The sequence below is a fragment of the Equus asinus genome, chromosome X, assembly GCF_041296235.1.
Source record: "Equus asinus isolate D_3611 breed Donkey chromosome X, EquAss-T2T_v2, whole genome shotgun sequence".
In the NCBI taxonomy this organism is placed as follows: Eukaryota; Metazoa; Chordata; class Mammalia; order Perissodactyla; family Equidae; genus Equus; species Equus asinus.
This window is the reverse complement of record NC_091820.1, coordinates 138,047,963-138,065,038: the sequence shown is the minus strand read 5'-3', so window position 1 is coordinate 138,065,038 and position 17,076 is coordinate 138,047,963. Positions and strand designations below refer to the sequence as shown.

Genomic DNA, 17,076 nt, shown 5'->3' with positions numbered 1-17,076 from the left:
CTTTTGCTTTATTTGGGATACTCAGCCCCCTGGTGTTACAGGGATCACAAGGTATCACAAAGGGCCGTAACACGGAAAGCGGGCTTCTGGCTCTGCGATCCTGGAAAGCAGTGAGGGGTAAGAAAGACCCCTGAAAACATATCACATTCTATTAGTTTTAGGTGTACAACATAATGATTCAATATTTGTATATATTGCAAAATGACCACCATCGCAAGTCTAGTTAACATCCATCATCACACACAGTTAGAAATTTCTTTTCTTGTGATGAGAACTTTTAAGACCTACCCTCTTAGCAACTTTCAAATATGCAATAGAGAATTATTAACTATAGTCTCCATGCTGTACATTACATCCCCAGGACTTGTTTTATATGTATGCTTTGTGTGCATGTATGTGTATGTAATATTTCCTATCTCTGATGGTATTACCAAATTAGATTATAAAATCCCCTCAAGGAGCTCTATTATTATTGGTTTAAAGATAATTAACTGCTTCTATAAATAGAATACTCTTATTATTCTCAGGAATTAATGAAAGTGAATTTATTCTGACAACTTCATTTCAATAGTAGTTATGTTTCATATATAGTTTGTCAGTCCTAAAGATAGTTTCCAAGATCTTTTGGTAACTTAAAACCTTAGACTTAGGGGCCGCCCAGTCGTACAGCGGTTAAGTGTGCACGTTCCGCTTCAGTGGCCCAGGGTTCCCCAGTTCGGATCCCGGGTGCGGACATGGCACCATGTGGCAAGCCATGCTGTGGTAGGCGTCCCACATATAAAGTAGAGGAAGATGGGCACGGATGTTAGCTCAGGGCCAGTCTTCCTCACCAAAAAGAGGAGGATTGGCAGCAGATGTTAGCTCAGGGCTAAGCTGCCTCAAAAAAAAAAAAAAAAAAAAAAACCTTAGATTTATATTAAATTAAATGTACAAGGTATGCAGGATGTGTTTTTGTTAAAGAGTAATTTTGTCCTGAACTAAAATGACTGGTTGTTCAGAATGAGAAAGTTGAAAGTACAGAACAAAACCTGAGTAGATATGGAAAGTTGTAAAAGGGTCACAGAAAAGGAATTTTATTTCTTGTGGTCAAAGTTGGCTAAAGTTAAATCTGTTTATGAGATTTTTAAAAACGAGGTGTAATATCAAATAGTACACTGATGCAAAACTAGGATTTGTTTTTCTCTGTTAAAATGGAAAAAATTTCTTAGATTATTGGTCTACTCTTAATAAGAGGTAGTAAAAGGTTTTTCTCTACTTTTTGAGTAATCTGCCTAGAAAACAAAGATTCTACATCTTATCAGAATAATTTTCTTTGCTTTATGTTGATTTTATCATGTCCTTAATTACTTGAGAACCAAGTCTTACTTTTGAAAGAACTAAGGTTCTTTACAATTGTATTACCGCCTATATTAACTTTTAAAATATTTTGTCACTTTGGTTAAATACACAGCCAAGTAGTGTTTCTCACTGACCCATGATCATATTTAACAAAGTGTTCAAACCTCCTGAAAACTTTGATATTTTGCCTTCGTAAACTCAAATCCTAAGTGATACAATCTTGATCTCAAATCTTCTTTGAATTTTCCCAGAGAGACCTTGAAAACCACAAAGGATCTTTCACCTTGTGAAAACAGAGGTGCTAGAAATGAGTAGGTTTATTTGATATATCGAGTTGCATGGGAGGCTTTGTCAAATCAGAAGAGATGCCTAACCTTCCCTAGGTTAAATGTGTGCGGGCAGAATGTTATTAATTGAAATATTTTAGAAATTCTCTGAAGATCCTAGAGATGTGCCACCACCCTCGCTGTCCATGGTGTGTCCCGGTGCTGCTTTGCTTGACATTAAACAACAGTGTAGCATTTTCAGTCATAATTCTAGTTGTCTTTTAAAATGTTGCATGCCACAGAAATGACCAAATTTCCTACTCAATTGCATTATTTTTGTAAGGAACTCACATGAAATCTTTAACTATGGGCATTTTAAATCATTTGTCAGGCACGGATAGTTTACTGAGTCTTCCCTGAAAGTACTTGCAATCAGCTACAGGCCAGAAGGCTTCTCTTAAAGAAAAAGGGACTGTCTCAGACCCCTAGGGAGAGGACTACACCAGGCGCTCTTAGGCACAGACTTTTGATGGCCTTGCTTCAACAACTTTGAGATCCTACCACTGGACTGAGCCAGAATTTCCAGAACTCTAGTGAAGAAGCTGATGGGTTCATGAGACTGCTAGCCCAAGACTGAGCAGAACAGGAATCAATTACATAGGACTGAATGCACTCATGAAGGATGCTTATGGGTTTTGTTTGGAATGTTGCTGATGCTTTAATGTTCTATTTTCTGGATATAAAGAGCTCCTTTCTCATTTCTCTTAAACTATCCATAACGCATAACAATTTAGTAGACTATAATTTTTTTTGAAGATCTAATTGGCTTCATTAAACACTTCATGAACTGGGCAGCATTTCATCTAGCAACTTAAAGGGCACTCCTGCCTCTACTTTTATAAACAGAAATGAAACATTTATCTTTTTCTCCCTGCCAAATCCCTCCAGAATTCAGAAATTCTTTTTGGGCATTCTTATTTTCATGGCAATACAATTATTTGCCTAGGTTCAATAAGAACCTATCCTCCTTGTTAACAGGACATAATTGGAAACACTGGTTATATGGCCAAGGCTTTGGCTACAATGTCGTATTTGAGAATGATGCTCATAGAATCAGGCATGACCTGACAATTTTAACTAGGTTGAGTTTATGAAGTCAATTCTTACAAAACCTTCTTGGGAAACCCAGCCTGATACCTCATTTACAGAGTGCCCAGCCTTACAAGTGAGTAAGGAAGGTCACTTCCTGGCAGGCCAAGAAAACTTAGGATATTTTATGAACCTCAAGAAGAGAGGAATTCACCAAAATATATGGGAACTGTGGGTGAAATACAGTGGTGAGTTTTTGGCTTGACTTCCTAACCTTGAGAGGCTTTTAAAAGTCCAATCTGAAATTCCTTATAAAAACTTCTAGCAAAGCAAACTTTAAAAGGCCTGTACAATTAATTACCATTCTTGCTGCACCTGTGCAAGTAATCAGGTGAAATCTAATGAGACCAGGTATTTGGTGATAAAAAATAACCTTACTCTGAGATTATCTTTGATCAAAGAGGAGGTGACCATAGAGAGAAATTTTGCATTTCATTAGAAAACTACAGCATGCTATTGTGGGTTATGACATTCTGGTCCTGTTCATTCTCTTTGAGCTATTTTGCACCTCTTTGTAAACTTCATGGTTTTGTTACCTATCTGTAAATTGGAATGAACCCTGTGATCTTGCACACATTGTCAACCCTTACCAAATTTTCAGTTTTGAATTCCTTCAATATCTTGAAGGAATTGATCAATATTGAAGGAATTGATATTCAATGTCAATTTCAGTATCGAATTTCCTTCAGTAGCTGACTACAACCTTCCAAACTAACACTTCTCATTTTTCTCCCTCCTTCCTGATTTGGCATTACCAGGACCTAAAACCTGACTGCCCAGATCCTCATGGAGACTCCAGATTGCCTTGAAGCTGGCCTTCCCTGCCAGAATCTGAAGCAGCACTGAGAGTTAAAGGCCAATGACTTGATCTATACCTTAGAGGACTATCACCCCAGCACACCACGCAGGGGCCAGATTTCTCTGGAACAAGTCACTAACTGGGTTAGTAAGGAAGGTCATGCGGGCCTTTATATGAGAGGCACCCCCGTCTTAAGATGCCTGACACTAAAATAACTGCCCTTTGCCATCACTTCTCAACAGATGATTCAGCTGATTTTGCATGAGCAATGCCTCTAAGAGTCCTCAGGAGACTGTTTCTTAGACCCTGCTTTGCCCAACTTAGATCAATGACCCCTCTAGTCTGTTGAGTGGTGAATGAATGTTGTTTGTCTTGAACAATAGGAGAAACTGACAATGCTGAATTTTACATGAGCCCTCTGACCCTGGAAAGAGCAAAGAAAGCCGCACTTTGTGTCCTGTGAAGTGGCTTACTGTAAAGAACCCCGCTTCCCCATAGGACTTAGATGAGACTCAAGGGTGCCTCTCTTGTTTCTCTATGACAAGGCCAGACAGACCCTCCAAATTCCCATTCTTTGCCTCAAAAATAATTAGCTAAATTTTGTACCCACTGGTAAACTGGAACAAAATGCTTGTTAATCAAACTTTGGTTTTGCTTCTCTCTTTCCTCCAGGCCCCTGAACTTTGGCCTACTCACAGCCGAAGCCGGCCAGCAGCCTCTCCTGGGAAAAGGCTGGCCCCAGGGGGAAATATTTGCCGATCTACTGTGCCATCATGCTACCTTTTTACCCTACTTCCCCACATTTGATTCTTTCTAGCCTTTCTTACTCCTCTTTATAAAAGAAAAACTCTTTTTGCCTAACTCTTCAGATGCTTGCAGAGCTTCTGGTCACAGCATTCTCGCTATTGTAAAAGCACTCCTCCCCCTATTGCAAGTCTCTTCCCCCTATAATAATTCTTCTGAATAAAAGTCTGCCCTAAATATGTGCAGTTCCTTGTGTATTAAATATATTTCAATAAAGCTGTTAAAAATATGAATGTGCAAACAGTACTCACAAAAAATGTCCTGTAGCAATCTCTCATAGCCAAAGGAAACTTCAGAGAGAGACTCACACACTCCCAAGCAGAGAGTAGGTGAAGAAGGCACCCAGAGGAGGAAATTATGCTGATCACATTATGAAGAGTGCAGACAGAAGTAGTTCCCTGGGCAGTGGAGAGCATGGCGGGGGGTGTGGTATCACAGGCACCATTCACAGGCAGAGCCTAGTGTTCAGAAGACATTCAGAGGGAAAGAAATCCTACAGATGGCATTAGATAACGGGACTGTCTACAGACAGAATGGGCTTGTAAGGGACTGAGCTCCTGGTCACTGCAAGTGTGCAATAAGGACTAGGTGGTCATCTGTCTGCAACAGTAATGAAAGAGAGGATGGACCCAAAAGAATAAAATATTCTTTGTTAAGATCTGATAAGTCTAGAATTCCACACTGTCTGTGCATGCATAGTTTCTCGACCTTCCTATTCTTTTCTCTTTAGATTTGATACTTCTTAAAGCATTTGCTTTTGAAGAGAGAATGGCTTCAGGTAATAGGAGAAAATAAATCACACAGCCAAGTATACCAAATTATTACACTTAAAAAAGGAAACTTTAACACGTGTAATATCTTAACATTTATTATAATTGTGTACATTAATGTGGGTTAAGCAAGTATGATTAAAAACACTAGGCAATTAAAAAGCAAAAGTGTAATGCAACCACCCCTCTTCCTTAAGTCTGCAGAATTCTGTGCCTTTTGAGCCATGAGAGAGGCTGTTTTGGATTGAAATCAATGCTGATTTCACAAGCTTTCTGTCACTATCTTGCATATTGGTTCTAAAACTACCTTAAAAGCAGAGTGTATCTTGAAGGTAGGGAAGCCAGCCTATCTTGGACCTTTTCATCCTGAACTCCATCAGCCGGGTCTGTAGCACCAAGACTCAGGGATGGCACCTCCCACCCAAAGAGCAACCTTTTTTTCCCTTTCACTCATTCATTCAGCCCCTACGTGTCAGTGCCTACCATGTGCCAAGGCTCATGCTGAGGGCTAGACTTGAGGAAGACCAGTCATATTTAGTGTCAGCACATGTCATATTGTACCACTTTCCCCGTCCAGAGCAAATCTGATGCATCTCTTTGCAAATAAATGGATCCTCTCTGATCATTTGACAGGAAGAACCAGTCTACCAGCCAATGTGCACAGGGCTCAGAAACTGGAGAGAGATGGAGAGACATTTTCTAATTAAATCAAGAGAAGAGGCCTTCATTTTTCATCAGAAAAACCCTCAGGTTATTCCTCCTCTTGGGGAGCTTACACAGTGATGCTGGTGCCAAAGGTAGAGAAGCCCAGGTGAAGCCAAGCAGAGAATCACCTAATTGCACGGATGGGCCTGCATCTGTCCAGCTGGTGACAGGTTTCCACATTCTGAGGACCTGGGGCCCCAGCAGTTGCTGCTAGTTTGGGACAGGCTCTGGACTGGAATATACGAGGTCGCTGAAGGCCCTGTGCTCAGATTGGCTAGCCCACTAGAGCTTTCCCTGGGTTGACAAGCTCCTCTTGGGAAGGTCTGTGAGTCAAATCTCTTCCCAGCTGAGACCATCTCAGTTCAGAAGTGTTTTCGTGGAAAGGGGAGGAGAGAGAAGGGGGACAGTTTGGTCTCTGTGGTACTTCACAGGGGGACCCAGGATGCCCACAGGAGAAGTGATTTCACACCTCCCCCTCTTTGTAAGACTGTGCCTCAGAGGAGGCCTGAGGGGGGCAGTTTTACCTGGTGTAGGATTAGGTAACCTCCACACAGTGTTTGACACATACTTAGCACTGAATCGATGCTCACCGTTGTGGTTACTGTTAGTGGAGAGAGACAGCAATGGTTCTGCACAATGCAATGACCATCTCTCTGAGCCTCAATATCCTCATCTGTAAATTGGGGATGAGAATGCCCTCTGCACAAGATTAGTATGGGGATCAATGTCATGACTTTGTGATAATGCTTGGTATGTAGCAAGGCCTCAAGAAATGTCGGCTGCTTTTCACCCTTCTTAATCCTGCTAGAGCCTATATACCCTAAAACCTACTTTAGAGGATTTCTGCATAAAGATTAGGGATTGGGAATTGAGGGCAAAGGTATTGATGACCTATCAAGATTCAAACACAGATGTCCCTTTGGTCAGTAGCCCCCCAAGAATCACATCCTATAGAATTTAAACCTAATTGTGTAAACTTTCTAATACATCCCCACATGCCTGTGGGACAAAACTCAGCTATAAAGGTGAGTAGAAAGAGGTAAAACTAAAATCTGCTATAGAACTCAATCAAAAGTAACTACCTACTTTTAAAAGTGTATGAAAAGTTTAAAAAATATATACGGCAAACGGGCAAGCCAAACATTAGCCTATGCCAATCCCTAGCACTCAGTGTCTGCAATTTACCCACCAGGGATGGTCAACAGTCTTCAACCTGGCCCCTCAGAAGCTTCAGGGGGTCTCCTTCTGCTCTCAAGTCCCAAAGGTACACTCACAGTGGTGAACCAGAATGGGATGTGCTCTCTGTCCCAAGAGTCAGGACATAATGAACCCCATGCTCTTGCCCATGCCTATCATACAAGGAGGCTGACCTGTCTTAGGCCAAGATGGAATCCTTGTTCAATCCTCTCTGCTTGAGCCTGAAATGATATCATTGGATGTGACGTGATTTCTAAGCTATAAAAGGTTACACACACAAGTAGTGATCATAGCATCAAGATACACTACTGGATGTAAGAAGGTTCAACTTGAGAAAGGCAAAAGCATGAAGAAATCAAATGGGGAGGGAGGAAGTGAGGGAACTTGGGGCAACTGCGGACAGCCAAATTTGTCCAGGAGTCATCAGCTTCTTCTCAGCCTGAGGGAGCGAAAAGAAAATAGAAGTAGCCATGAGATTGGAAATACACATCCAATCCGATGACCAGTCAGAGGCTCTTGGCGTGGCTGACTGCTCCAGGCATCAGGAGCAACAGTCCAAGTCAATGCATCTTCTGGAGAGAAGGCAGAACATGCTTGTAGCCGTTGGAGAGCCTGGTGGCCACCCACTCCCATTGCCTTCAAGGGAGGTATTCTGATCTGTGCTTCTAGCTGAGGAGGTGCTAAGGAGGAGGGACTGCCAGGATCTGGAACGGCAGTGTCCTGTTGGCACTAGGCCCCACGCAGTTGGGACACTGGGCTTTTAACAGGCAAACCTCTCCTCAGGCAGTGATGGCAATGTGGCCCAGAGACTGCCCAAGCAGCCCTTCCTGGTCGGGCCAGCCCCAGGACAGCACCATCCCCACCCACGCATGCCAGCTTATTCTCGCCTTTACCTGCTGCTGGCCCCAAGCTGTATCTCGTTTAACTGAACACTTTGGCTGTCAAGTCCTGATTTGACACTATATGAGCAATGGTGGAGGTGGTCCAAGGGACTGTAGCAGAGATCCCTGGATGTGAATCTGAAGTGCGAGGTCCTGAGTCTGCCATCCACTAGCTAGGGGGTTCCCCAGATCCTTTTCATTTCTAGGTCTTTATTTCCTTGTCCCCAAATGAGGTTAACAGCACAGGCCTGGCCGGCACCTCAGGGCAGCTATAGGGCTCAGCTGAGGTGCTGCACAGACAGCACTTCTTGACAGGAAGAGACTATGACCCCTGCAACTTAGAAGTGTCCCCGGGGAAGGTCATTATCTGTGCCACCTGAGACTTCAAAGTATCATAAGGCAATAGGGACATGAGGACTTGGGGCCTCCTGAACATACAGGCTAAGAGAGATAGCAGTGTCCTGGTCAAGACTCAGGGATAGACCAGGGCACATTTCTTTCCCCTAATAAGTCTCCTGGCTGCTTGGCCCTTGGGGTGCCAGCACCCACCTAGAAGAGCTTCTCATAGCATTTCTCACAGTGGATGGTGTCACGGTGAATGAAGATCTGATCCAGGAGCTCACCCATTGGTTTACCGCAAATCCCACACTGAAAGAGAAAGCAAGCTGGAGGTCAACACACAGGTAAAGCAACATCAACAAGTGGCATAGGGAAGGGGCGCCTGACCAAGATAGGCAGGCAGGTACAGAGCTGGTGGCACATCCTAGACTTCGAAGCAAACAATAAAAAAATAGCAGAAAAGAGAGACAAAATTCAAACTGAAAAAAGAAAAAAATCACAAAAACTAGCAGGCAGCACAATCACATAGTGGTTAGGAGCCCAGGTTTCAGAATTGGGCCCGCGTTTGAGCCCTAAAGCCACACTACTTATTAGCTGGGTGGGGTTGGGCAAGTTACTGAGGTGCTCCGCACCTCCCTTTCCTTGGCTATAGAATGGGCACGCTGGCAGGTCGTGGGAGCATGTAGTGAGGCAGCCCACCTAGAGCACTCAGCGCTGGCCAGACATAAAGTAATTGCTCAGTAAATGGCAAGGTCACTGCTGATGTAGGAGGGCTGGGGGACATTAGTTGTGATATTTAAGGTCCAAAGGAAGGTGATACAAAGGCCCAAGGAAATAAAAATAAAAGGCTATTTCAGCAGTCCGGACCCTCTGACCTCAAGACTCTCAAACCTGCCTCTCCAGTGAACACCTAAAGGATGACAAGAGCCAGCCATGTGCAGTGGACCCTCCTGATCCTGGGGTCAGGGCAGGGTGGCCTGCCGACAGTCTCAAATAAGAGGAGCCCGAGTCCCCATGACTCTGGGTCTCCAGCCATCTCTAGGCCTGCCCCAGGCTGAGCCTTCTGGCTTCCAGCTTGCAAAGGGTGCTGAGAGCAGTGGAGAACAGCTGCTAAGATCCTCAACTCCCTCTGCTCCTTCTCACCAAGCCCCTCTCCAACGGCAAGCTTCTAGCTGGCTCTTTCTACTTTTCAGTTCCTTTCTCCTGGCAGTTTTCTCTCTCACTGTAAATTAATTAGTCCTCTGATTCATGTATCATGTTTCTATCATTTTAGTCACTGTGGACCAGGACTTGAACCTCAACTTAGCCAACTGACGGTGCAGACCCATTTAGGGGGTCCCTTTTAGGAACACAGAAAAAAATCAACAATCTGGGCTTGCAACATGCCTCACACTGTGGAGAACAGGACCCCTGAAGAGTTGCTATGATGCTGTAGCCATGGGTGTCCTCTCTTTTTTCCTAAATGTAACCATACAAACTAATATTTTAAAATGTTATGTCAACTTAATAAAAATAAGAAAAACCTACAATTAAGGGTAGTGACGAACTGGTTTCTACAAATGAAATTGAGTAAGGAGATGACATTTCCTGGGAGGCAGCAGAGTGTGGCTGGGATCACGTGGGCTCTGATGTTGGAGCCGGATTGTGACCCTGGGTTCTGAGCGGCTCTGCGATCCTAGAGAAATGACACCCTCTCCACTTCTGTGCTCCTGGCCCATCTTCCAAGAATCCACCAAGAATATCAAGCTCTCACTATTTTGCCACAACTCCAACTTCCTCAGCCCTTATGTGAGGCCCGATCAGCCGAGTTTAAGATCTCTGCCCCTCCATGCCTCTTCCTCCCGCGCCCCGGCCTCCTGCTTTCCTACTCCTCCTCTGCATGCATCACGGTGTGCTGCCCCACGGCCACGTGCAGTGGCCTTTGCCCATGTTCAGCCACCTGGAAAATACCTGTGTGCCCCTTCACTCCCGACTCTAGGCCCACCTCCCTCACAAAGCCTGCCTGGGGACTCGGGCCCACTCTGACTGCACCCTCCCCCCAACATTTAGTGTCAAGAGTTCCTTAGGTCTCACACTCCCGTCATTTTGCTCTGTGTTTAACAGGCTTCCCTGTAATTAAGTATATAACCAAAAGTTGACAAAATCTTTTAGGACTTTTCATGTAAGTCCAGGAATCAGGAAAACAAAATGTTCTTTGCCAAACCACATGTCATGATCTTTAGGTTGAAAAATATAATCCTACTTGGAGTTCACGGAAGACCATTTGCCCTCAAATTATTCCTCCTGCCACCTTCTTATTGTAAACATCTGCTGCTCTCCAGGCCATGCTTCTCTGTCAATGATTTTTATATCCAGATCATTCTCTCTCCTTCCACCACTACTCCTGTCCTATTGTGAGTTCATCCTGGATCCACACAGGTGGAGGAGCTCCCCACTACTGGCCTTCCACTCCTTTCCTTCAATGTTCTGGGCCCCTTCTCTGCCTCAGCCACTGCTCTGGCTAGACTGTACGTGGGGTCCCTGGACCAGCAGCCTCAGCATCACCTAGGAACTTGTTAGAGAGGCCAGTTCTCAGGTCCCACTCAGCCCTACTGAGTCAGGAACTGGACTGGGGCCCAGTGCTCTATGTCTTAACAAGCCTTCCAGGGGATGCTGACACGTGCTCAAGTGTGAGAACTGCTGCCCTTGTCACTACCAATAAGTGCACTGCATCCCAAATCTGCAAGTCAGATGTCCCACTCCTTGACTCCCACATCCTCCAGCTCACTTGTACAGGTCCCTGTCACCACTGGGACCTTCAATATGTGGACCAGCCCACCACCTCACTGTTATTGTTCCCTTGCGCACAGTCTCAATCTTGCCAAGTCACCGGGCAAAATCTCCACCCCAGTAAATGCAACTCCCCCTGCTTCACTCCTGCCAGAGCATGGCGGGGAACAACACAGGACCACGCTGACCGGTCTTGGTAGCAATCCATGAGCCCTCACATCAAGCCGGCTCTGCACAGCCCCCACTTCCCTCTCGTCCATCTGCCCTCCCTTCTGAGACACCCTCCTCTTTCTCCTTAAACATCCAACACTCCTTCCTTACCCCTCACTCACAGATGACCCTATTTTTATTGGCTGAGAACACAGAAGCAACAGCTGAAGAAATTCCTTATTCTTCCTCCACCCAATCTGGGAACCTCTTTGTATGTGACCCACATGTGAACTGGTACCTATCTCTCTCTCCTACCAACCTGTCTCTCTCCTGCATCATCAGTATTTGCTCTCTGTTGCATCACTCCCGTCAGCACAAACCCATGCTCAGCACCTCTGCGCCGCTGGCTGCTTGCACTGCTCCCCTACAAAGCCAACCCCTCAAGAGAGTCTTTCAGACTCCCTCTCTCCATTTCTACATGTCCTATTCTCCCATGAGCTCACTCCAGTCAGGCTTCGGTCCCCATCACGCCACCAAAACTGCTCCTACTGAGGTCATCGATGATCACCACGCTGCAAAATTCAGTGGTCAACTGTCAGGTTTCATCCTGTTTGATCGCTCAGCAACCACGACAGGGTGACCACTGCAGTCTTCTGAGAAACTGTGTCACTGGGGGTACCATATTCTCCATTACTTCTCAGCCTCCTCTATAAACCCTCTCCTCTACCCCATCTCTAAATGCCAGAAAGCCACAGGGCTCAGCCCTCAGCCCTCCTACCACCCACCCAGGAAGGTTCGACAGCTCAGGGATGGCTCAGGGAAAATGTATGCCCCGTGAACTCCCAGCCCTGGCCTTTCCCTGGAAGGCAAATTTATACATCCAAATGACCAGGTGACCTCCCACATAGCTCTCCCTGAGGCATATTCAGTTTCGCCGGGCTCCACCTTCCCTCGTGAATACCTGCTCCCCTTAAGTCCTGCCCATTGCAGTAAACGGCACCACCACCCTTTCAGCTAATGGCCTGGGCCCCAAGCTTGAATTTCCTTTGACTCCTTTCACTCTCTCACACCCTGTAACCTGCTGGCTCTACTTTCAAACAGTAACCCCAATCCAGCGGCCATCTTGTCAGCTCCACTGCCAACTCCCTAATCAAGTGACTGTTTGCTCTAGTTTGATCTACTCCAACAGTCTCCTCTGGTCTCTCTTTTTCCATTCTTGCCCCTCTAGTCTTTCCTTCACCTAGCAGCCAGAGGGATCCTTTAAAAAGCATGAATCAGACCTTGTCACTACCCCACCCAAACCCTGTAGTAGGTTCCAATTGTATTTAGAAAAAAATTCAAAGTCTTTCTGTGTCCTCCGAGGCCTACATGATCCAGCCCCCAGCTATCTTTGTGACCTCAGCTCCTACTGCTCACCTCTTACTCATGCCATTCCAGCCATGCGAGCTACAATACTCCACGCTCCTGCCCTAGGGCCTTCACACTTCTTGGCCCACTGCTGGGAATTAGTCTTTCCCTAGAAGACCACTTCTGCCTCCCCCACAGCACTAAACACACAGAACTGCCAGCACTTATTCACTTCCTTGGAGTTGGGAGCTCATTCAACTCCAAGCTCTGCAAAACCTCTGAGATGGAGCATAATCATACAGAGATCGAGCCTTTTCCATACTCTCCGAACCCATAAGACTCCCTATCTCTGGACAGTGTTCTCAGCTGCACCACCCCTCTTCCTTACCTTAAAGCAATAGTCATGGCAGCAGATGCCAAGATGTTCTAGGGTAATCTTTGGGCAATCTCGGATCTCCCAGCTGCAGTAAGTACAGATCCCTCCAGTTGTTCTGTGAGATGAAAAGCAAGAACTCAGCAGTCAGGTTGGCACGCAGACTACTGATGTGACGCAGCCAGGTCCTCTGGTTCGACATAGCCAGGCCTAGGTTTCCTGCCAGGATTCCCAGCCTGCCATCTTTTCCTGTGGTATACAATTGGCCACATGGCCCTGGGCCTGCCCAGGCCTCAGCGCACTGTAGACTCTTGCATTATTTCCAGGAACCGGTCATATATCTTCACCATCCTCACTATCATGTGTGAGGAGACCCTGATGTGATTCTTATTCCAGGCAGCTTGCCTCTCCCTGCCACCTTGCCTGGCATATCATCTTAGGGGGTCCAGCTCCCCTCCAGAACAGGAAGACCCATGTCTTCTCCTACAGGAGACAAGTCCTTGTATGCCTTACCTGGCACCCTGCCTCGGTGGCCTTTCTCTTCACACCTGGGACCAATGAGCCGTGCCTTTTGGACCCTACATTCTCAGACACACCCTGCCCCTGTGGTACTCCAGGAACTATCACACAGTCAGTCTGCCTGTAGAGCCTGCTGGGATCTCAGGCTGAAGTTCTAGATACCAACTTCTAGCTTGAGTATCTCCCCAGGTCCAGGATTCCTGCCTTTGTTCCTGAGTCACCCCTGGTTTTCCTCCTCAGACAGAACTGCCTGCCCTGACTCTTCAGGTCTATAGTGGGGGTGCTTTCTTCCAGAGATTTGGGTCTCCTTCTGAATAGGAGCCAAGGGTGGTGTTACCAACCTGGAGCCACTCTGGCTCCCTTCAATGGCCCAGAATTACCAGGGATGTCTGTTTGGTCCTTCTGTCCTGCTGTTGGCCCAGGGCTGTCTCTCGACAGTGTTGCTAAAGACTCCTGCCCTCATCACAGCCCTGCTCCTCCTGCATGTTTTACCAAAACCAGTTCTAGTCCATAGTCAGTAGAAACATCCCTGACTAGGGGTTTAGTCCTGGCTCTGCCATTAACTCCCTGTGTGACTTAAGGCATGTTATTTACCCCTTCCAGACCTGTTTCCTTCACTGTGACCTGAGTGAACTACATCTCTAAGACTCCTTTCTACCCTATTCCAAGAATTTAAAAATAGGGCTTCTTTATCATTAAGACTATCTTATGACTGCTGTCATTTAGTGTCAGTTTTTGAAACTGCTGAATGAGGTATTCTCTGCAGGTTCCTTTATTCCAAATGAATGGCTCTTCTTGGCTCTTTTCTGGCTTCTTGATGACAGCAGTCCACTTTTCTTCATTTTCCACACACCACTCTCTTTTGTAGCTTTTCTCCATCTGGTCAGATTTGCAGGTTCATTAAGTCATCAATTTGGTTCTAATCCCAGGGGCCTCTCCTGCTGACACGAGCCCCTGGGCTTTCGGACCCCACCATCTCCCTTCTCAGAGGCCTATGTGTTTGTCTTCTGATCTTAGCTCGGTTTAAAGGCTTTAGTTGCCACAAGTGTGCCATCCCAATAAGGGAAGCACCACCCTACGCAGTGATGTGACAGATCTGCAAGTGGGTCAGAGCTCCCAGGTAAGACAGCAGACTTACCTCTCAGAGTAAGGGATGCTGTCACATGGGGACTTCTTCTCCATGTTGAATGAGTCCTCAACGCTCCTGATGCTTCAGAGAGTGTGAGGGGGGAGAAGAGGGCAGAAGACGGGAGCCAGATCACTACTAGTCATGAGTGGGGAACGCTTTTCTGATTAACCCTGTGGCCACAAGCTGAGATATGACTCTGCATGGCCAGCTGTCATCTGTTATGCTAAATGGCAGGGGAAGCTTTGAACTTGCTGCCAAGGAGGCATAATTCTCTTGGAGAAGAGCCCTTGCATGGGGGGCAAAGATCTGCCACGGTGAGGAAAACGACGGGGGGGCGGGGGGCTGGGATTCTCAAGGCTGTGTATGCCCGGAAGACTCCCAGTTTCCCTGACCAGTGGGAAAGGAGCAGGGCTTTTCTCCCCACATAGGTGTCTAGGTTATAATGTGACCGTCACCAGGAACCCACTCACAGCAGAAATTAGGTACCAGGGACAGGAACCAAAAAGGGAAGGAAACATTCCAATGTAATACCTGGGCTTGGGTTACACGGTGGGGTTAGGGATGAGGCTATCTCCTTTTTGTATCTTCATTTTTCATAATATGATTTTTTATAACGAAAACTAATTCTTTTTTTAAAAAAAAAAACTATTGCCAGAGAAGGGTGATCAGCTTACAAGCCCTGGGATACAATTTAGTGAAGCTACCGTTCTCACTGGAGCCATGTGGTGGTGACCTCAGGAGGTAGTTAAGAAAAGTGCTGCTCAGAGGCTAAGTGACCTGCCTAAGGTCATGCTCGGAGTAAGGGGTGAGCTAGAATTACAGCCCAGGTTCTGATTGCTTCGGAGGATTAAGCTTATCTCTAAGCCGTCTGGAAGGTAAAGCAAAAGGGGAAAACACACTAGACTACACAAGTCTCATTATCCAATAAAGAAAGTCTACCGTTTTTTCATAAGATGCACAATATTTTTGTGTGTGCGTGAGGAAGAGTGGCTCTGAGGTAGCATCTGTCGTCAATCTTCCTCTTTTTGCTTGAGGAAGATTGTCACTGAGCTAACATCCGTGCCAACCTTCCCCTGTTTTATGTGGGATGCTGCCACAGTGTGGCCTGATGCACAGTGCTAGGTCCATGTCCGGGATCTGAACCTGCGAACTGTGGGCTGCTGAAGTGGAGTGCGTGAACTCAACCACTACACCACAGGGCCAGCCCCATAAAAGGTAATATTTTGACTGAATATTAAATTCAATTTTAATGTAAATCTAACTGTCAGAGTGTAATAATTAAATTTAATAGAGTCGTGAGACTGGGAGAAGAAAAACCAGGAGATGGACAGAGTTCAGTCAAGTGACACTCACAGAGGCAAATGCTAAACGGCAAAGACAGCTCCCTTGGGGGTGCTGGAAGTTCTACATACATTATTTCTAATTTCAAAACTTCCCTGAACAAAGCTATAGGGACAGAAAATAGGTCAGTGGCCAGGGGCTGTGGCTAGTGGTATGGGGGGCTGCTCATTGGTAAGGGGTTTCCTTTCAGGGTGATGAAAATGTTCTGTAATTGGATAGTGGTGATGGCTGCACAACACCGTGAATTTACTAAAAACCCCTGGATTTGACACTTTAAAGAGTGAGTTTTATGATATGTGAATTATATCTCAATAAAGCTGTTGAGAAAAACCACCCTAAGGAATCATAGATGAAAAAACTGAGGCTCAGAAAGGTTGAGCATCTTGTCCAAAATGATCCAGTCAATGGGGGCCAAGCTGGTGCTTGAACTTGACCCCTACACCCATGCTCATCATTCTGCAGCATCCTCACCCTAGCAGTAGGAATGCTATGGCATACAAAACATTCCCAGGGGCTGCTGTCTCAGTGTGGGTTAGTTTCTAACTGAAGTGTCATGCAAGTACCCTTCCATATGGCATCAGGAAGCAAGCAGATGAAGAGCTGATGAGTGAAAAGTTATGCTTATCTCAAATGTATTCAAATGAGGCAACATGGCATGCTGGAAAGAGAGTGAGAGCTGAAGAGGGAAGCCCTGTGTTCTGGAACAGGATGGAATTAACTAAGGGCCCCACCAGCCCTGTGAAGAGTGATGCTCTCAGGATTTCATAAAAGAAAGCGTGTAGTCTACTAAGAAACAAAGACAGGCAGAAAGGGATGAAGTAGGGTGCGGGATGAAGTAACAGTAAAGGGGGAATGCAAAGGCACCGAGTTAGGCAGAACAGCCGGAAATGTGGAACTCACCCCGGCGGGCAATCAAATCATTCATCCATTCGATAGATGATGACACAGAAGTTACTCTGGGCCAAGCCCTGGATGAAGTACTGGGGGTGCAGGAATGAGGATACACAGGGCCTGGCAGGACTGGGGACTTACCTGCGTGGGGACACTGGCTTCGCCGAAGATACCTCACTAGCATTCATGTACTCCTTCACGAAGAGAATCCCTTTGCTGTAGGATCAGAGCAGAACAGAAAGAGGTATACTGGAAGATTCTAGGGGACTGGGTCTGGCCCAAAGGAGGGGTCCGTGGCTAGGAGGACCC

General features: G+C 46.0%; 1 protein-coding gene across 13 annotated transcripts in view; it reads right to left on the bottom strand.

Annotated features, from left to right (window-relative positions):
• Window positions 1-5,206: 5,206 nt before the first annotated feature.
• Window positions 5,207-17,076, bottom strand: part of ZNF185 (zinc finger protein 185 with LIM domain) — a 67,491-nt gene continuing 55,621 nt past the window's right edge. For 10 of the 13 annotated variants that reach the window (XM_070502125.1, XM_070502127.1, XM_070502122.1 and 7 more), the window contains 5 exons: window positions 16,909-16,983; window positions 14,545-14,616; window positions 12,903-13,005; window positions 8,459-8,557; window positions 5,207-7,467 (listed from right to left, as the gene is read on the bottom strand). In XM_070502125.1, coding sequence (XP_070358226.1) covers window positions 8,459-8,557; window positions 12,903-13,005; window positions 14,545-14,616; window positions 16,909-16,983 — 349 coding nt within the window. In that variant the 3' untranslated portion in view covers window positions 5,207-7,467. The remainder of the gene's footprint in view (window positions 7,468-8,458; window positions 8,558-12,902; window positions 13,006-14,544; window positions 14,617-16,908; window positions 16,984-17,076) is intronic. The other 3 variants (XM_070502126.1, XM_070502124.1, XM_070502129.1) reach the window with 3 other exon arrangements.